The following is a 21,239-nucleotide window of genomic DNA, read 5'->3' on the forward strand; positions in this document are numbered from 1 at the left end:
CCCAGGACCTCAGGCATGCAAGGTTAGCGCTCTACCACTGAGCCACCTTCCCAGCCCGAGACTAATGTTTTTAAGGTCACACAATTCGTAACTGGCAGAGCCAAGACCTGAATTCAGTGTTTATACCAAAGTCCATAATCTAAACATGTTATGTCAGAAAGACTGCACAATACAGTCAGTATCTGCGTGATCATCATGTGATGGAGAGCTAAGGACATTTCACTGTTACTCGTAGAATTAATCTACTAATAAATCTGAGAATAATAGAAAAAAATTCAAAAACATATAAATGTCCCAGGATTAAAAATTTTTGGGCCATGGGCTGGGAAGGTGGCTCAGTGGTAGAGCGCTTGCCTTGCATGCTCAAGGCCCTGGGTTCGATTCCTCAGCACCACATAAGCAAAAAGAAAAAAGCTGGAAGTGGCGCTGTGGCTCAAGTGGTAGTGCACTAGCCTTGGGCTGAAGAGCTGAGGGACGAGTTCAGGCCCCACGACCAGACCCCCCCCAAAAAAAAAAAAAAAAAAAAAAAAAATTTTTGCGCCAGAAGCTGGTGATGTACACCTGTAATCCTAGCTACTCAGGAGGCTGAGATCTGTGGACTGTGCTTCAGAGACAGCTTGGATGGGAAAGTCCATGAGACTCTTATCTCCAATTAACCACTAACAAGCTGAAAGTGAAGCTGTGGCTTAAGTGGTAAAGCACAATCTTGAGCAAAATAAGCTCAGGGATAGCACCCAGACCCTGAACTCAAGCCTCAGGACCTGCACAAAAATAAATACCTATCATTAAGCTTTCTAGAAAATGCAGAACAAAGTGAAGGAGAAAAATAAGAATGTAACTTAATCAGAATGTAAGGGGTGGTCATAGGTGAGATGTGTCTGGAAAATCTGAAAAAAATCATTTTTTTCCACAGAGAGCATGGACTCCACCCAGTCTTCAAAATATTCAAATAATCCATTACTTTAGAGTCAATGATACATTCTCAAGAGAACTACTACACACAAGATTTCTAAAAATAACAGAAAATCTTAAGCTAGCAAAGATCTTGTTACCTTGAACATACCACTATGTATTCTGTTGTTTATACAAAATACTATGCTCAAATTCTACTCTATGGAATTTAATCAAAAGTCAACAATGAAGAATGAGAATGAATAACTAATAAGCTAACTTTTTAAAAGCTCACTAAATAAGCTGGGTGCCAGTGGCTCACTCCTGTAATCCTAGCTACTCAGAAAGCTGAGATCTGAGGATTGCAGTTTGAAGCCAGCCTGGGCAGAAAAGTCTGTAAAAGAGACTCTCATCTCCAATTAATCACACACACACACACAAAAAGAGCTCAGGGACAGCACTCAAACCCAGAATTCAAGCCCCAGGACCAGCAAAAAAAATAAATAAATAAAAATCATTCAGTAGTTTAAAAAGAGACTTTTACTCTTTTGAGTAGGAATCCATGTTTATTTAGATTTCACTATCAGCATTTTCAATACAATTTGAGATTTTCTTTTCTCTCTTCCTCTCTCCTGTTTGCTCCACCTCTGTGTGTGTGTGTGTGTGTGTGTGTGTGTGTGTGTATTTGTGACTTTTTGTATATTTTATTACTGCTGTTCTAGTTAATATAGGGATAAGAAACGCTGAAAGAGGAAAACTGCCATTATATGTGCAGTGTGTCAGATACACTGGATATATTCCATAAGAATTCAGACTAGTGTTGTTTTTCAGCAAGCAAAAGGAGGGAAAGTAAAAGATAAAAGAAACTCCTAGACGTTTGAGGAGATATATTATCACATTAGAGGTGTTGCAGCTGTGAAACTTCTGCAACTTAGAGATGGAAAACTAGAAAAGCTTCAGAAAGTAAGAAAATACAAATTACAGTAAATAGAGGCTAAATAAAATAGGCTCTAATGAAATATAAATCACTATCTTGGCTTTTGTACATGATGGAAAAGTCACCAATCTAAGTTGACTCTAAACTCCAAGGTCATTTGGAAACCTTAGTAATTGAACTGTACTATATCCCTGCACAATGAGAAGGGATACTTTCCTGTCTGGGTTGTTTAAAAGATTCAATAAGGAAAAACACAAGAAATGCACAGCACAAGCTCTGTGCATAATACCTACATAATAACTATTGTCTTCCCTTTTATAAGATAGAAAATATAGCCAGGCACCAATAGCTCATACCTATAATCCTAGCTACTCAGGAGGCCAAGGATCATGGTTCGAAGCCAATCTGAGCAGCAAAGGCACAGAGACTCTTATTTCCAACTAACCACCAAAAAGCCAGAAGTGGAGCTGGGCTCAAGTACAACACTAGCCATGAGCAAAAAAGCTAAAAGACAGCATGTAGGCCCTGAGTTCAAGCTTCTGTACCAACACACGCGCGCACACACACACACACACACACACACACACACACACACACACTAATTAACAAATTAAATTTTAAAAAATAAAGGGAGAGATGGCAAGGACCTCAGCTTGTAGCAGGCCACATGAAGATGACTGATGTGGGCCATGGAATGGAAAAGAAGAGCTAAGTATAAAATAGAACAAAGTGCTCCATGCTCCAGAACTGAGCTTAGACTGTGTCTAAGGCCAATTAACCCTAAGGGTACAGGCATCTCACTTAACTTCACTACACTGACTTGTAAAATTGAGAAAATAGTAGCACTTGCCTCCTACAATTTGGGTGAGTTTTAATGGCTTTTCCTCACCATCCCTTGTTAATTCAGCGTATAGACCTTTTAATGTAAGATCACATCTGGAAAGTGTTTTTCACAGTGCTTAGTAAATGATAAGCTCCCGTTGAAGGACAGCTCAGAGAGTCTCTGGCTATAGTGCCCACTCTGGAAGCCAAGCAGAGCAAATGTAAAAGTAGAAGGTGTTTCTCTAACCCAAGAATGAATTAATGAAAATGAAAAGAAAAAGTAACCAATGTGTTCTGGACCAGTATTTAGGGAAGAATTAAGGCAAAGACTAAAAAGCACAGCAAAACAAAACCCACTGGGGTTCATAAAGCTCATATTAGCTCAAGAACCTCTCATTCCATTAGCAGAGGAAGCCATTGGTGAGACTAAGGAATATCTTCACTTCTGGGGACTCCATCAGAATGAGTTCAGGTTATGAAGCCACAGAAAAATGCTTAAATTTCTAAAAATCTACCACCGATTTAATTTTTCCTCATACGACATTACTCTTAATTGTTAACAGTATCTGTCTGAAATATTAAATTACAATGTCTCCTTTTGTGAAATGTTTAACCTCAAAAAATTTCCACCAAGGCAGTTTATATTACTGGGTTAATTTTATGTGGTTTTAAGAGCAATGTTTTTCATAGCAAGTCTCAGCAGCTCTACACACCCATAAACACACACACACACACACACACACACACACACACAGCTGTTTCTGGTATCTATACTGCAGAGGGCAGGAAAAATAAAGGACCTTTTATATCCTGGACAACCTGATTTTCCCAGGGTTCAGTCTGATTCCTGGCTTTCTTCGAAACCACCGAGCTATTGTCTTGTGTCCTATGGCCACTTAAAAGTCATTACACTGAGACAGTCCAGGATACTCCCTTGTTACTTACTGGTAGAGGTTTTTCACAGACTGTTCATTGCTAGTCAAGCTGAAATATGATCCTTCTCTCTTCAGGTCCTCAGACTCGCCTCGGCAAAAGCCCACCCGAGCTGGAAGCTGGAGCTGGACATTATAGGATTCTTTGGGGCGGGTTCCAAAGAATTGAAGACCACTGATGGGATATAGAAAGAGAGCGTAGGTATCCGACTCATCAGATGCCAGAACTGCCTGGAAAGTGTTCAGCTGTGGAATAGAAGGAATTGGAAACATCCTTAATGAAACAAACAAACAAAGGAAAATTAAATAGATGGGCAAGCCACCAGAGTATAAAGGAGAGTTGCCCTTCTTACAATTTCTCCAAGTTAGTTTTCAATGTAATTTCCTTTCGAATGTCCTCTTCAAATTACCAGTATAATCTTATATTATTTATTACTAGAAGCATCTTCTATTAATTTAGATGAGTAGTCAAAATACGCATAGGTAAAACATAGGTTAGTTTGTACATTTTTTATTTTAAGGTGGCGAATTTCTCTCATCCAAAACCCTTTCTCAGATTTAAAAGCAAGAAGCAAAATGAACTTGTGCATTCCCACAGGCCCTTGTTTATGACCCTAGGCACTCAGCCTCTCTCATTGGATCATTCATTCATTTAGTAGTTCATCTATTAATTAAATACCCATTAAGAGCAAGCATTGTGTCAGGCATTGGCAGATCCAAAGGTCTCCTCCCTTGCTGGTCCAGCCTCACTCTCTTTTCTTTCCCATGTCTCCTTTCACATTAACGCCAGATTGACCTAGAGGGTCAGATAGCAAGCCACTGGAACTACTCCTTAGCATGCCACTCAAGGGTACTGGTGGCAGGCTCAGTTCCACTACATTTTCGTCAGAAGACTTAACAGTCCCCATCTGTAACTTGTGCGTTGATGCTCCTACTCTTTGTCTTATTTCTCTAAACAAACAAACAAAAAATTCCTCTTAATCTTCTGACCCTTGAAAGGGTACTATGACTTCCTGTAGAATCATTTCTCCTATCTGACCTGCAATAACACCTTTGTAGATGTTTCTATTTATCATTCACCTCATTTTGCTTGGTTAGCTGTTCTTAAACGCCATTAATTTATCCATCTGTACATTTAATTCAAACGGCTGAGTGCCTACTAAGTATCAGACATTGTGCTTCATGCTCACAGACTGTGCCCAGGAGAGCCCCACAGTTTAAAAGACATAATCACAGATGCAATTGTAAAAGAGTGATCTGGGACTGGGAAGGTGGCTCAGTAGTAGAGTAAGCTTGCCTTGCATGCATGAGGCCCTGGGTTCAATTCCTCACCACCACGTAAGCAGAAAAAGCTGGAAGTGGCGCTGTGTCTCAAGTGGTAGAGCGCTAGCCTTGAGCTGAAGAGCTGAGAGACAGCACCCAGGCCCAGAGTTCAGGCCCCACAACCAGCAAAAAAATAATAAATTTTAAAAAATAAAAGAGTGATTTGACAGGTGGAAAAGGCCATAGCGGAAGGGATGGGGGTGGGGCAGCCCCACAGAGGCCTGTGATTGTTGCTTAAACACTGCAGAAGACTCGAGAGACCAGGAGCCTGAATTAGCTCCACACTCAACACTCAATGTGACTGTAGAATGGCTCTGATTATCTTAAAAAGATGCTATATTTAGGACTGTCAGTCTGCCTCACACTCATTTTATAATTTAGTAGGGAACTGGGGAGGAATGTTTTTTAAATCCTACTTACTTTATAAATAACATGACTCTTTGGGATGTCACTTACTGGTAAGTATTCTCACGTCCCATTTTGCTAGACGCAGGAAGGAAGGAGCCCTTGCTTTTGATCTGTCCTGAGTCCTTGGCTCTATTGTCCTATGTTAATTTTTGTAATGTTAATTTTTTCAAATGTTAATTTTTCCTTTTGCTGCCTAATTTCAAAATACAGTTTTTTGAGATTCTGCCAACAGAGAATAAAGAAATAAGGTGTCCAACATATTTTTTAAAAAAAACAACAACAAAAAAACTGGGCTGGGAAGGTAGCTCAGTGGTTGAGTGCTTGTCTTGCACGCATGAGGCCCTGGGTTGATTCCTCATAATCACATAAGAAAAAGCTGGAAGTGGTGCTGTGGCTCATGTGTTAGAGCACTAGTCTTGAGCTGAAGAGTTGAGGGACAGTGCCCAGGCCCAGAGTTCAGGCCTCACGACCCGCAAAAAAAAAAAAAAAACTACACAACTTTGAGTTCTGTAACACAATTACATCTTGCTTTGCCTTTTTTTCTTTCTTTCTTTCAATTCCCAAGATAAGACACAGGAGACCCACTGTGTCTGTTATTGTTTTAGTTGTTGACTGTCTCATTCAGCAACACTGGACTTTTCTCCCAAACAAGGGACCAGGAGAGTTCTCTAGAATCTCACAAAAGGCAGGGAGCCTCAACCTCTCCCAAGTAGAAACAAAGATTGACCCTCCTCATGTCTCTACCTATTACATACTTCATCAATTAATATGATGAGTTCAATCAATTAATATAAGTCACTTCAGTTTTATTTCAATCTGAATAAATTATATTCAACCAGGGAAAGAAAAGTCATATAGGAAAGAGAAAGAATCTTATCTGAAAAAGCTAAGCTTTAAAAGCTGCTGCTAGCATAGACTGCCATAATCAACTCAAGATAGGAGAAATCCTGTTTCTAAGTTTAGAGGACTTCTGTATGATAAGGTGGTTATATAGATTGGGAAGAATTGAAGGCTGGGAGGGATGAGAATAAGTAAACAGAACTAGGAAGGGGACAATCTGGCTTTTTAAAAATATAATTTTATCACTACTAAGGTGTTGGACACAGGGTTACCACTTCCTAAGTCAGGTAATTCGGGCATGGTTTTTGGACAATATCACCTGAGAATCTGGCTTTTTACTGTGTGTATCTGGGTTTTTTGTTTTTGGTTTGGTTTTTTTTTTTTTTTTAGTACTTTATCTTATTCTGTCAATCAGTTAGCTATATTCATTTCAATTAAAATGTATTCCTGGCTACTCACGAACTGAGATCTAAGAATTAAGATTCAAAGCCAGCCTAGGCAGACAAATCCAAAAGACTCTTATTTCTAATTAACCAGCAAAAAAAAAATCTGGAAGTAAAGGTGTGGCTCAAGAAGTAGAGTGCCAGTCTTGAGCAGAAAAAGCCAAGCAAGAAAGCAGAGCCCTGAGTTCAAGCCTCTGTACTGGCACCACACAAACAAACAAAACAAAAAACTTCAATGTCTTTTATATGTTCATCTGAGACCAGTACTCATAAAGGTGGCCAGAGTGTCATTTGCATGTTTCCACAGAAATAGGCAAATATCAGAACCAGAAAACACTTCCTTCTAATAAAATCTATGATTCCCAAAGCACAATTTAAAAAAAAAAAAAAAAAAGTTTGAGTCTTTCAAATCCACCCACACACCAAAAGAACATTTGTAAAGTTCTTAGTCAGATCTACAAATTCTACATGGAACTGCGAACACAGCCACTTCACACCATCCTGAAGGGTTCTCTCCCAGGCACTACTTGACTTACTTCCAAACCGGAAAGGTCCTCACATTCCTACACACAAGGGCCCCACATGCTCCCCAGCAATCTGAAGGGAAACCCTCAGAAGGGCTGCCAAAGCCTACACAGGGGTCACCAGTTCCCAACTTCCCCAGGATCCCAGAGTGCAGAGAGGGGCCTCCTTTGGGGAGAGAGGAGCAGGACAGAGCGAGTAAGGCTTGGGCTGCAGGGCAGGAGGCTCCTGTCATCTTGTTATCGGAGAGAAAAGCCAGAAGCCTGGGCAAAAACCAGGCAAGAGGCTGCTTCTCCGCTTCAGGTTCAGGACATTGCTGTTGATCTGACACTTGGCAGAATTAGGTTGGTAGAAATAAGTATGTTCCTCTAAGGCTTTCTAATTTTTGCAATTTGTTCAATAATAATAATAAGAGCCATCTGACAACACACAAAAAAAATCGTAACAGTGCCATCCTTCTCTCTAAATGATCTGTACACAGACTCAGCCAAGGGAAAATTGAGAAGTAAGGTGACTCCTCCAGAGGTCACATGGGTCTCCTTCGTGTCTTTCTGGGGACTGGTGATAAGTAGAGTTGTGCGACTGGTGTTAGGTATGTAAATAACACCCGCCCCCCCACCTTGTAATTCTTCATCTCCCATTTACTCAAGGATAGTCTCCCATGCCTGGTTTTTATCCTTCCAGGAATAAGCTTCCTAAATCCTACAGCTCTTGTCAGAAAGTTTCAAATAAATACTCAGTCCTGAGACATCCCCGATGTTCTATCCTTCCCAAAACTTGTCTTCAGCAGTTCTGAAACTAATTTCCACGTGCACCTCTATTGTGCCTTTACAGCTATCTCCCAGACTAAGGGCAAACAAACTCTCAGATAAACTACAGACATCAATCTCTCTTCTGGAAACCCAACTCCAGAAGTCAAAAAAGCTAAACCAGGTGCGGAGGTTCACACCTGTAATCCCAGCACCCGGGAGACTAAGGCTGGGATTGTGAGTTTAAGGCCATTCAGTGCTAAGCAGTGAGACTCCATCTCAAAAAAGAAAAGAAAGCCAGGCGCTGGTGGCTCAGGCCTATAATCCTAGCTACTCAGGAGGCTGAGATCTGAGGATCATGGTTCAAAGCCAGCCTGGGCAGGAAAGCCCATGAGACTCTTATCTCAAATAAAACCACCAGAAAACCAGAAGTGGTGTTGTGGCTTAAGTGGTAAAGTGCTCGCCTTGAGCTGAAGAGCTCAGGACAGCATCCAAGCCCAGAGTTCAAGCCCCCTGAATGACAAAGAAAAAGAGAGAGGGGGGAGGGAAAGGGGAAGGAGAGGGAGAGGGAGGGAGGGAGGGAGGGAGGGAGGAAGGAAGGAAGGAAGGAAGGAAGGAAGGAAGGAAGGAAGGAAGGAAGGAAATTGTTACAACATTCAGTAGCTTTGTTGGTGGATGATGATGATCCTTTGCACCAAGTCAAAATGCCCCATTCAGCCGGGCACTCATGCCTGGTGGCTCACGCCTGTAATCCTAGCTACTCAGGAGGCTGAGATCTGGGGATCACAGTTCAAAGCTAGCCCCAGTAGGAAAGTCTGTGAGACTCTTATCTCCAATAAACCACCAGAAAAATGGTGGAGCTGTGGTTCAAGTGGTAGAGCGCCCTCACCTTAAGCTCAAGAGCTGAGGGACAGGGCCCTAGCCCAAAGTTCAAGCCCCATGACCAAATCAACAACGACAAAAATGCCCCATTCTCCACGTTAAGGCTTCCATTGGGCAACTTTCCACCCATCCCTTCTATCACTGCCCTACTACCATCCACCTCACCAGTGCACTCAGACTTGTCCCAGAGAATGTTCTAACGCAGAACCATGTCTTCTGCCACCTCATTCTCAGGATCTATTCTTTCAGTCTTTGTAACCCAACTGAAATTCCAGGTCAACAAAAAAAACATTCCACGCATCACAGAGACCAGTGTAACCCAGTTCTCTGTATCCCCACCTAAAGTGATAATGCCTTCCTTCTCCCCTGAAAACAAATAAAAACACAGAGGAAAAACAACAAAACAGAGCCAAAGTCCACACTAGTCCTCCTGCCTTACAGCAATAACTTCTTTGACGATCAGCACCGTGACATCTTTGCTCTGTGAACTGCCTAACACGGTTTAAGAAATCTCAGATTAATTGAACTGATAAACAGAATTTTTTTTATGTGGTTACACCATTGACATTCCTGCAATAGCAGGTACAACATCCTATCATAGCCAGGGTGAATATCCTTGGAGAAAAGAGACACAAACAGAAACTGTTTTAAGTGCCAATCCTCTGATACCTTCAAGTTTCCAGTAATTTTGTAATATAAAGTCAATTCGCCAAAGTTGAAAACAATTCATGTAGAACTCACGATCCTCCAAGCAGAAGAAATTTGTCATTGCCAAAAAATCCATCTCCAGCAAACTAGTAAAACAAGAACTTAAGTCCCAGCACTCTCTCAAATGATCAGAAGAACTTTCAATGTGGGTAACTTAAAAAAAAAAAAATCCACTATACAAACTGAATCTTTAGCTCCCTTCTAAATAAAACAAATTCTGAAGTGAGTTCAGCATATGGAAATGTCAGAATGATGGTTTTAATTAGAAAAGTTAAAGAGAGATAGAACCTACAAATCATTTACTATCTTAACTCCCATCCCCTTCACCACCACCAAAAAAAAAAAAAACACAGAAAAAAGTTGTAACTCAGAATACACTCCCATTCAAAGAGTGCTTATGCAAAGGACTTCTATCACATAATCCTAACAGACCTGGAAAGAAAAGAACCACAATCTGGTCTTATCAAGCCAACGTGTGAGATACGGATTGGCTGAGCCAACTTGAGTATCTATGGAAATCAAAAACTATCCCTGGGTCAATTCCGGCAACAATGGTGTATAGTAGACATTGCTACTACTCCATGTTCCAGGCTAGCAAACTAAGGCTGAGGATGGATCTGAAATCACTGGATAAGCTTTCAAAGCTATATTTTGCAAAAAGGATTTATCTTGTCCTTGTCTTCACAACCAACCTTGAAATTTGGTAAGAGAAGCATTTTTTTTATTGGGCTCAGTGACAGAGCACTTTCATTATGAGGTCCTGGGTATAGTCCCGAACAATGCGAAAAAAGAAAGAAGAAAAAAGAGCCGGGTGCCGGTGGCTCATGTCTATAATCCTAGCTACTCAGGAGGCTGAGATCTGAGGTTCACAGTTCAAAGCCAGCGGGCAAGAAAAGCCCGTAAGACTCTTATCTCCAATAAACCACCAGAAAACTGGAAGTGGTGCTGTGGCTCAAGTGGTAGAGGGCTAATCCTTGAGCTGAAGAGCTGAGGAACAGCGCCCAGCCTCAGAGTTCAAGCCCCACGACCGACGAGGGGGTGGGGGGGTGGAAGAAGCATCTACCCAGATTGCTAATGAAAATGAAGAAAACAGCAGTCATCTCATGGGTATCATAACTTCACTTCAAATAAGTCCTGATAAAACTGCAATCCCAAAACTCTCCCGTGATCTCATAAATGATCCCAGAGCTTCTGTGCAAACATTCTCTCTCCCATACCTCTCATTCAACTTTGCCTTTCTTTTCTCTTCAAAAAAGTAAAATGCATACAGCTGAAGTCTCTTCAGAGAACTGGAATGCTAATTTAGAAGTGATACAAGATCAAAGCTGGGCGCTGGTGGCTCATGCCTGTAATCCTAGCTACTTAGGAGGCTGAGATCTGAGGATCGAGGTTCAAAACCAGCCCGGGCAGGAGAGACCGTGAGACTCCTATCTCCAATAAACCACCAGAAAACCGGAAGTGGCGCTGTAGCTCAAGTGGTAGAGAGCTTGCCTTGAGCTGAAGAGCTGAGGGACAGCGCCCAGGCCCAGAGTTCAAGCCCCACGACCGACAAAAAAAAAAAAAAGAAGTGATACAAGATCAAAAAATGCTCATAGCAAATTTTATTCCAAGTACATACTTCCTTTGAATGAAATATAACTTGAAGAATTCCCTTAGTACTAAAATCACATCAAGCTAGCTAATAAAATTAAATTGTATTTACAGGAAAGCTTTAGAAAAAGGCACAGATGTTGTTCTATCTACCTCTTATACCAAGATAATGGGTCTTGCATAATAAGTCTGGGATTAAAGGAAAAAAAAAACTAAAATTCTAGTGAGGCATTAGTGGCTCATGTCTGTAATCCTAGTACTCAGGAGGCTGAGCTATTGAGGATCCAAGTTGGAAGCCAGCCTGAGCAGACAAATCAAGGCAGACAAATATGAGAGACTCTTCTCTCCACTCAAAAAGCTCTTCAGTAAAAAGCTTAAAATGGAAGAAGAATGGTTCAACTGGTAGAGCACCAGCTATGCATGAAAAGGTAGAGCAAGAGTAAGTGACCCTGAATTCAAGCCCCAATACCAACACACACACAGCCTTTAAAATCAGTATTCCAAACCTGCCTTTGTCTCACCGAGAGCCCAATTCTAGAAACCATTTTACTCTATTCGCCATTATCTGAAATGGAAACAGTAGCTAAGAAAACACTATCTAGCCATGGTACATCCCACAAAATTAAGAGTGAGGGAAGGGGTGGTAAAGGAGGGATAGATGAGAACGTTGAAATGAAAATATATCTTGAAAATATACTTTATATATTTTATTCATAAACTGCTTTGTTAAATAGAAACTCCTTTGTACAACTACAGAGATAATTTTAAAAAAAAAAACTTAACCTTAAAAAAAAATACATTGGTGCTGGGAAGGTGGCTCAGTAGTAGAGTGTTTGCCTTGCATGCTTGAGGCCCTGGGTTCGATTCCTCAGCACCACATAAGCAGAAGAAAAAAAAGCCAGAAGTGGCGCTGTGGCTCAAGTGGTAGAGTGCTAACCTTGTGCTGAAGAGCTGAGGGACAGCGCCCAGGCCCAGAGTTCAGGCCCCATGACCAGACCCCCAAAAAATATAAATAAAAAATAATAAAGGTAGACTTTAAAAAAATACATTGTCTGGTAGGATTGATGGGAAGGTGATATGCTAAAATATTTTGGCAAGAATGTAACAAGATAGATTGAAAAAAATAGTCTAATTACAAATTGTTTAAATAGGGATTCAGGTGGACCCACTGCAACAATGAGATGTACAAGACCTTATGTCAAAAAACGAACTTTACAACTTTGGGGGGTGGAGGACAGGGGAGAGGGGAAGGGATGGGAAGGGGAAACAAAGGAGGAGGCAACAATGCTTGATAAGAAATATACTCATTACCTTGCCCATGTAATTGTAACCCCTCTGTAGGGTATTTTCACAATTTAAAAAAAATGATGCTTATCAAAATGAACTCCAAGAAATGGAAATAAATAAATAAGTACCCCTGACAGCCCCCTCCCAAAAATAGTATATTTCATAACTACCTAAATAGTCTGCCCTTTGGGCCATTGCTTTCTCAAAACCATAAAGAAGACCTCTTTCCAAAGCAAAACCATATCGATCATCTATTTAAAATTCTTTCAAATTTGCCACTATGAAAGGGCCAAATCCACAGCTCAGAGCATGACTTTCCCCCATCCCAGAGCTCTTCTAGCCTCCTATCTTGCTACCCATCCTCTTCAACAAGCTCCACTCAGGAGGACACTCAATAGCATCTGGGCCACATGCTATCCCTTCCATCTCAAATGTCCTACTCAACCCAGGCTCCTAGTTCCTTTTCTGCTAAAAGGTTCCCAGAGTGAGTCCCCTAAGGAAGAAAGATTAAGGCCAGGGTCCTTAGATCAAATGATTACTATTCTTATCATAATGAGAAATCAATACCCTGCCAAACATGAGGCCCTTCAAATATGAGGGTAAAAGTAGGTTCTTCTAAGTCCAGTACTGACTTATAATTTGTAATTGTTTGAAAATCTAATTCTTTTTTTTTTTTCTGTCGGTCGTGGGGCTTGAACTCTGGGCTTGGGCGCTGTCCTTGTGCTCTTTAGCTCAAGGCAAGCGTTCTACCACTTGCGCCACTGCACCACTTCTGGCTTTCTAGTGGTTTATTGGAGGTAAGAGTCTCACGGACTTTCCTGCCCCAGCTGGCTTTGAACCATGATCCTCAGATCTCAGTCTCCTGAGTAGCTAGGATTACAGGCGTGAGCCACCGGCACCCACCTTAAAATATAATTCTTTAAATTATAAACAAAAATGAGCCAGGTGCCACTGGTGGTTCACACCTGTACTCCTGGCTAACTACTTGGTAAGCTGAGAATGAGAAGACTGTGGTTTCAGGTCTGTCCAGAAAGAAAAGTTCACAAGATCCTTTCTCCATCCATGGCAGAGTATAGTGGCATGTGCCTACTATCCCAAACCATGAGGGAAACTGAGATTAGAAAGAGCTTGGTGTCATCCTAGCCCAGGCAGAAAAGTCCATGAGACCCCCCCCCATCTCTATGAAAAGGAAGCTGCATATGGCGCATGCCTGTGGTCTCCACCAATAACAGAAACTTGAAAGCAGGTGGATCTCGGCCTAAGTGCAAATCCCGAAAGGAAGCAAATAATCAGTAAATAAAATAACCAGTAAACTAAAAATCCAAAAGGAGCTGACAGAATAGCTCAGCAGTATCATGTCAGATTAGAAAAATGGTGTTGAAGAAATATACTGGCATCAAGGCATTCAGAATATACTATTCAGTGAATCAAGCACATAACCATATGTGCAGTGTGAACTCATTAATAAAGAGCAATGATATCCATTTTTTAAAACCAATGTGAAAGATGTATATACAAAAATGTTTAACGGGGATAGGAAAATAAGTAATCGGGCTTTTAAATTGTTCCCAGATTTTTTTTTCTCCTTCCATAAACATATCATTAGAAATACTTAGAAGTGACTCTAAAAGAGTCATCTGCCTTATGCTCACTCCCAGAGTCTTTAGCATCTCCACTGGGGTCATTTCCCTAAGAGTTTCTTTCCCAGAGTAATATCCCACCTGTCTGGAACCTCACCATAAGCCGACCTTCTACACTTCCAAGCCACTTCAATTCTGGCGCCACCAAAGGGAACACAGGGATCAGCACGCGATCGGACTCTGATCCGGACTAAGCCAGTGCCTGGGGTCCCGCACAGAATTAAGCCCAGCCCTCCACGTCCACCCCGCCAGGTCACTCACCTCGCCCGAGGGCGGAGCCCCCCGCCGGACCTCCTCGTAGGCGCCCACGTGCTCCCAGGTGGCCAGGAAGGCGTGGGTCGGGGCGAAGGCGGCCGCCGAGCGCGGGAAGCCTCGGCGCACGTAGCGGGCAGCCAGGCTCAGCACGGCCGGGGAGGTGTCCTGGCGGTACAGGACGCGGCCCCGGCCGTGGCTGGTGTCGATGTCAGCCAGGAAGGGGGCGATGGCCGGAAAGTCCGTAGGGAAATCGTCGTCCACGTATTGGGTCTCCCTGGGGAAGTCCTGGGTGGAGATGATGCCATTGGTGCCCACCTGGGAGACGAGAAGGGCGGAAACGGTGTGGCCCTTCGAGGGCTGCTCGGATCGTGCGCCCACCACCCCGTCCCCCAACCCATCACCTTGTCCCGCACCCCGCGGTCCCCGCACCACCCGGTCCCCCACCACCCCAGCCCGCAGGGAGGGGAAGGGAACCGCTCGGCACTCCCGTCGGCAAGGAGTCAGATTCAGGACAACCTCCAGGAGGGTCCACCACCAGCCGGGTGCCATCAGTCGGAGCAGACCGTCTATCCGGTGGCTCCTAGCCCCACCCCGCAGTCCACGTCTCCGGGGAGAGCGCCTGTGGATGGCGGGGCAGCCCGGCCTCCGCACGACCCCTCTCCTTCTTTCCTGTCTGAGATGCCCGCGCAGCCGAGCTCGGCGCCCGGAGTCCTCTCCCCACACACACCCCAGCCCAGCCGGGGTCCCGCCGCCGACCCGCCCCGCAGCCGCGCTCCCGGGAAGGCCGGGGCAGGACCCTCCGGCGCGGGGCGCGGGGCGCACGCGTAGACGCCAGCCCCGGGGGGAAGCGGCGGCGGCGGCACCCGCGCGGAGGGATGCCCGCGAAGGGCGCTGCACTCACGTAGAGGTGGCCGAACCGGGCGTCGTAGAAGCGCAGGGGCGCGGCCAGCCTCACCGCCGCGGAGCTTTCGTCGTCGCCTTCCTGCAGCAGCTGGTCTCCCCGAGACTCCCCGTAGGGGAAGAGCTCTTCAGGGTGCAGCGCCCAGCCCCGCGACAGCAGCGAGAACAGCAGCAGCAGCGACGGCCACAGCAGCGATGGCTGCCCTACCCTCCGGTCCCCCCACATGCTCGCTCGGCCCGCGGCGGTCCCGCTGCAGAGCGCACTCCCAGCCCGGCCCCGCCAGCCCCTCTAAGCCTCCAAGCCTTCCAACCTGGGTCTCCGCGGGTGCCCAGGCCGGGGCTGGGGGGGGGGGGGAGGGGGGCGGGACGGTGGGCCCGCCCTGCGCGCTGATTGGCTGCAGCCCTCGACCAGAGACCAATCAGAGGCTCTGAGAAAGTTCGCCAGCGGCCACCGCATCTGGTTCTAGTTAAATGCTCCTAGCAGCGGTGGGGGCTTGGCCTGGGTAAAAAAAAAAAAAAAACCTGGTTGAGTCTCCTCTCCCCCCCCCCCCACCCCGGGACAGTCCCGCCCCTGGGACCTAATGTCCTGCGGAGACTGGGGGCAAAAACCTGGTTGAGTCTCCTCTCCCCCCCCCCCACCCCGGGACAGTCCCGCCCCTGGGACCTAATGTCCTGCGGAGACTGGGGGCGGCCGCACTGCCGGAGGGACCCCGGGTGCAGCGCGTGCAGCTGCAGGCTGCAGCGGGGCGGGATGGTGAGGTTGCACCCGGAGGTTTGGGGTCACGGACGCCCCTCTTCCTTGAGGACAGGCCCTAGGGGAGAGAATCGCTGGGGCCTGGCGGCTGCTTCACCGCACTCGTTGACCCCCTGCGGAGGAGCTCAGCCCTGGGGGCCTGACTGCCCTCTGGCCTGGCGGGACGCCGAGGACGGGCGGGTCCCCCTGGATCAGACCGAGCTGTCCACACTCTCCCCTGGAACGACCGCGGAGCCGACTGCGGGGATTTGCTCGGTGTGGGCACACCAGGCTGAAATGGACCAGGCATGGGGTGGGGGAACTAATGCCTGCAGCCCCAGAAGCTACCCTCGCAGGCGACCGCCAGTTGGTAATCTGAGCTGCTCAGTAGGGCTGCACTGGAAACCGCCCAGCCCAGAAAGCGTCTGAGCGGGTGTGGGGGAACCCCTTGGCACCATAAACATCCCCTCTGCAAAGCCTCAGGAGCCCAACGAGGTTTTATTACTGTTTTACTATCAAATACTTGAAATTACCCACAGTCTGTTTTCCCCTCTTACCCTACCCCACCCCCCCATGGAATCCTTAGAAACAAAAGTATTTTTAAAGAAAGAAAGAAGCAACACCTTGGAAATGCCCTAAGGGACTCTCTCAAAAGACAGATTTCTCTTCAAGGGTATTTATTTGAGCTAACTCATCCCTGACTACACGTTTACAGGCGCAGATACTTAAAGACCTTAAAGAAATCAGACTGTGCGACAGAGTCAACACAAAAGTGGTTTGTAAAATTTGTCCCAAGCAGTTTGCTTCCTAGGATTATAGAGTTGTGTATTATATATATATATATATATATACATATATATATACATATATATGTATATATATATATATATATATGCTTGCTTGCACACATTTTTCTCATTTTCCCCCCTGGGGCTAGGTATTTTCAGTTTAATGAGGATGAAATGAAGATACTGGTGACTTGTCCAAGGTCACCTTCAATTATTCCAAGATCTAAATTCCTTCACTGACTCAAAGTTTTTCCTAATCTCTCAATCAGCCTAGTAATCATAGCTAACCGTGATTGGTGGTACGGAGCTATAAATTAGTAAGACAAATGGACTCCTCGTTGGTCTCCACACCTCTTACGCTAGTTTGTATTAGCCCTGCCCCAAGAGTGTGGCAATAGTAAGAGGAGCTCATTTCAACGAAGTGGTCCTGTAAGATTGTGCCTTCAGCAACTAGCTTTTAGTTTACCGAAATACCAGGAGGCTGAAACACGTGGAGGGGTGGGGGGTGCCGGAGAGGGGAGCATTTAAGGAGGAAAAGAAGATGAGAGACAGGAGCGATAGTACAAGAGAATTGATGGGTAAATATAGTCATCATTGAAAGGATCCTTCACTTCCACCCCAGGGGACTACCCGAATTCAAGCAGGCACAGGAGAAGGATTATTATAAGGTTTGTTAGAGGAGCCCTATTCGCCTAAAGAGGGAGCACATGGCATCCATCCCTATCCAGGTAGCAGGAGGGGGGGAGGGGAGGAAGTGAGGTAGGGGTGTGCTCAGGTGGGCTGCGTGGAGAAAGGGAGTGGCCAGCTGTAAGGGGGAAAACTCCATGGCCTGGAGGAGCTCAGATATGGGTGGAGCAGAGGGCCAAAGGTAGGCATAATGCTAACAATCATATTCAATGTCAATATGTGAAAATGGAACCAGGTAACTTGAGGGAATGGAGAGGTTAGGAGAAATGGGGGAGAGTGATGGAAACGCTGAGGTTGATCAACATGCATTGTACTCACTAATTGACATGCTAAATTGAAACCTCTTTGTATAACTACCTAAAGATAACTTAAAAATTAGTATAAACTTAAAAAAAAAAAAAAAAAGATTGTGCCTTCAGTCTTGCTCTCCTTGACTTTGATGAAGCTAGCTATTACAAAGAATGGAGGGCAGCCTCTGGCCAACAGCCAACAAGGAACCGAGTTCTGCCAACAGTGCTGTAAGTGAGCTTGGCAGCAGATCCTTCCCTAACAGAGTCTAGAGGACACCAGAGCTCTGGCTGACTCTGATCTAAGCCTCGTGAGAGAGCCTGAAGCAGAGGACCCAAATAAGCTAGGTCCAGATTCCTGGCCCACAAACTGTGAGAATTAATAAATGCATGTTGTTTTAAGCCATTATGTTTGGGAATAATTTGTCATGCAGCAATAGATAAGTGAAACAGCTTGGCATTGTGGTAAGGAAACTAAAGCTTGGAGAGGTGTTTTGTTGGCTTTTTTTAATCAGTTACTGTCACATGGCTGGTGTTGCAGAGCTGAGATTCCATTGCTGCAGGGCTACTTTATTTTGCAAATAGCTATAGCCTAAACTCTCTAGCTTCTGTCTTGCCGTGACTACCCTCAGCTGAGACTTCAATGGAAATGGAAATGAACTGTGGCTCAAGTGGTAGAACACTAGCCTTGAGTGAAAAAGCCAAGGTGAGTGCATAAAGCCCAGAGTTTGAGTCCCTGTGCTGTTACACCCACAAAAAATATATAAGGCATCAATTGGACATCCTAACTTACACACTAGTCCTTTTACCTACAATGAAAAGCCCAAGTAAGATCCAGGCACTGGTGGCTCATGCCTGTAAGCCTAGCTACTCAGATGGATGAGATCTGAGGATTGCAGTCTGAAGCCAGTACCAACAGGAAAGTTCAAGAAACTCATCTCCAATTAACCATCCAAAAAAAAAAAAAAAGCTGAAGCTCAAGTAGCAGAGCACTAGCTTTAAACAAAAAACCTTCAGAAACAGCACCCAGACCCTTTAGTTCAAGCCCAGGACTGGCACCAAAAAAAAAAAAAAAAGAATTAGAACTCAAGGCCCTGAGTTGAAGCCCTAGTACTAGCACATAAATACATACATACATATATACATACATTTAAGAAATGTATGTTGAATGAATGAAGGCAAGCCAGTCTGAGATAAGGACCCACATTTGCTGGCTCAAAATCTACCTTTCTTTCCCTTAAAACTTCTTTTCATCTAACCTGACCTGACTCTTGTAGTACTTTTTGCCAGATTCCTTAGCAACTCATCTATGACTGCTGCCCGATTTTCATGGTTGTCCTTTTCGTTCCTCCATCCATACATTCAAACAGCTATTTCCTGCAAATTTACCATGAAAAGCACAACTCTGCAAGAAACGAAGGAGGGCAAGACCCGGCCTTTGACCATAATCTCATGATCTGGTTGGGGAAACAAAACATAAACATGAAAAAAAAAAAAAAAGAAGAAGGCAGGCCACAATATAGCATGCCTTTAACAGCAAAACAGGCAAAAGTGTCCTTTGAACCAAAAGGATGACGCTAGTTTTGAATCAGATACTAACAATCTGAGTACAATGAAGTGGGTCCAGTAGAGAAGAACTTCAAATGAGAGATCTTGTTTCCCTGCATAAAGTGGCTGAATTCTTCTTGAAATATGAGGCTTTGGACAGCTGTGCTTAAGCAGACATTCCTTTGGGCTTTTATTCTAATATTATTTTTAAATGACTCCATGGACCTAGAAGAGTGGTTTGGCCTTTAGAATGTCACTTTGTGTCTTGAGGAAAAGAAAAAAAAATCTGTCAAAGCTATTTCACTGGTCAAAGTAAATACTGAAGAAATACTTCTCTTGTATCCACAGCTCCCTTTGCAAGAGCAGAATTTCCATAATCTTCTAGACTGACTGAAGTGGCAACAGCCACAGGACTTCTGTAGAAGATTTTAGCCCTCTTGGGTTGTATCTTCACAGTAGACTGAACATTGCTTGAGAAGCACAATTATTTTGTTCAAGATTTTCCATCCCAAGCCAGGGATGGTACCAGATGCCTTGCCAATTGGTCTCAAAAAGAGTCTCTACGAGTTCTATTTTTTGTGATTGTATTTTTTTTCTGTAAATACCAAGACCTCAAGAATGATAATACTTCCTGTTATTTTAATCAAGAGAATGAAGGCACATTTGCCCCACAGCATGGCAAATAGAGGTAGGTATTCAAGAACAAGTTCTATGTATAGCTCTGACTGGTGTATGTACATGTTTGTGTTGGAGGTGGGCTTAGCAGAAAACATCCTGGTTCTTAGTGCACACAAGGATTCTTTGCATAACTTTATTATCCATTAAATTCCAGGATGGGTGTGCCAGCATGTGGAAAAAATAGAGTTGGGAAAAATTAGCATGTCTTCCCAGACTCAAGTTTAAAGGAAGTTAACTTAGGGCTAAGCAATACTATGGAGAAAGTATTTGAGCTGAAATGCACAATACGCAATGAGTTAAGCTTACAGGTTATTGGATATGACTCACTGAAGATGCCACTTTGCCATATTTTCTGGTATGGAGAGTATGGATGCTTTCTTCTTGATTTCAGAAAACTCATATTGTTCAGGTACAGTGTTCAGGTAAAGAGAGAAGGCAGGCTTCTCTCTCAATGCTAGCAGATGAACTAACATTGGTTAAAACCAATGGTGAGCCAGGCACCGGTAGCTCACGCCTGTAATCCTAACTATTCAGGAGGCTGAGATCTGAGGATCACGATTCAAAGCCAGTCCAGGCAGGAAAGTCCGTGAGACTCATCTCCAATAAACCACTAGAAAAACAGAAGTGGCCCTGTGGCTCAAGTGGTAGAGTGCTAGCCTTGAGCTGAAGAGCTGAGGGACAGTGCCCAAGCTCAGAGTTCAAGTCCCACAACCGATTAAAAAAAAATGGTAATTACAATAAGCTCCCCTTATCTCAGACGCTTGAACCTGAGTCATATGGAACCCTATTTATAATATGATTTTCATATTTGTGTGTCCATTTACAAATTTACCATAGTAAAAAATTTAACAAAACACAACAATGATAACAAAATGCTTTAATAAGAGTAATTTAAAACCAGGCTAGGAAAGTGGCTGAGGGTAGAGCGCTTGCCTTGCATGCATGAGGCCCTGGGTTTGATTCCTCAGCACCACATAAGCAGAAAAAGCCAGAAGTGGCGCTGTGGCTCAAGTGGTAGAGTGCTAGCCTTGAGCTGAAGAGCTGAGGGACAGCGCCCAGGCCCAGAGTTCAGGACCCATAACCGACCAAAAAGAAAAAAAAAGAGTAATTTAAAACCTACAAATTATTTATTTCTGGAATTACCTATTTAATAATTTTGGACTGCAGTTGACCATAGGTAACAGAAACTGTGGCTAGGGAGAGACTATGTACGCCTTTCCTCTTTCCTGTACCTTCAGCTCTTCTTTCTCTATTGGCCATTTTCCCTCTGCTTCTAAATACTATTGAGTCCTGCCCCCTTAAAAAAAAAAAAAGGAGGTGGGCAGAGTAGTTCATTTTTGTAATCCCAGATACTCAAGAGGCAGAGAAGAAGTGGAGCCATAGCTCAAG

At 44.2% G+C, this 21,239-nt stretch overlaps 1 protein-coding gene across 3 annotated transcripts in view; it reads right to left on the reverse strand.

The window, feature by feature from the left end:
* Window positions 1–15,401, reverse strand: part of Nid2 (nidogen 2) — a 70,193-nt gene extending 54,792 nt beyond the window's left edge. For all 3 annotated transcript variants that reach the window (XR_006147189.1, XM_042677840.1, XM_042677839.1), the window contains exons 1-3: window positions 15,131–15,401; window positions 14,236–14,544; window positions 3,596–3,828 (exon numbers count right to left, since the gene is read on the reverse strand). Coding sequence is in view for 2 of the 3 variants with exons in the window: in XM_042677840.1 (XP_042533774.1) it covers window positions 3,596–3,828; window positions 14,236–14,544; window positions 15,131–15,355 (767 nt within the window). In the remaining variant the exon portion in view is untranslated. The remainder of the gene's footprint in view (window positions 1–3,595; window positions 3,829–14,235; window positions 14,545–15,130) is intronic.
* Between the last annotated feature and the right edge of the window lie 5,838 nt (window positions 15,402–21,239).

The sequence above is a fragment of the Dipodomys spectabilis genome, unplaced genomic scaffold, assembly GCF_019054845.1.
Source record: "Dipodomys spectabilis isolate Male_0828 unplaced genomic scaffold, ASM1905484v1 ptg000042l, whole genome shotgun sequence".
NCBI lineage: Eukaryota > Metazoa > Chordata > Mammalia > Rodentia > Heteromyidae > Dipodomys > Dipodomys spectabilis.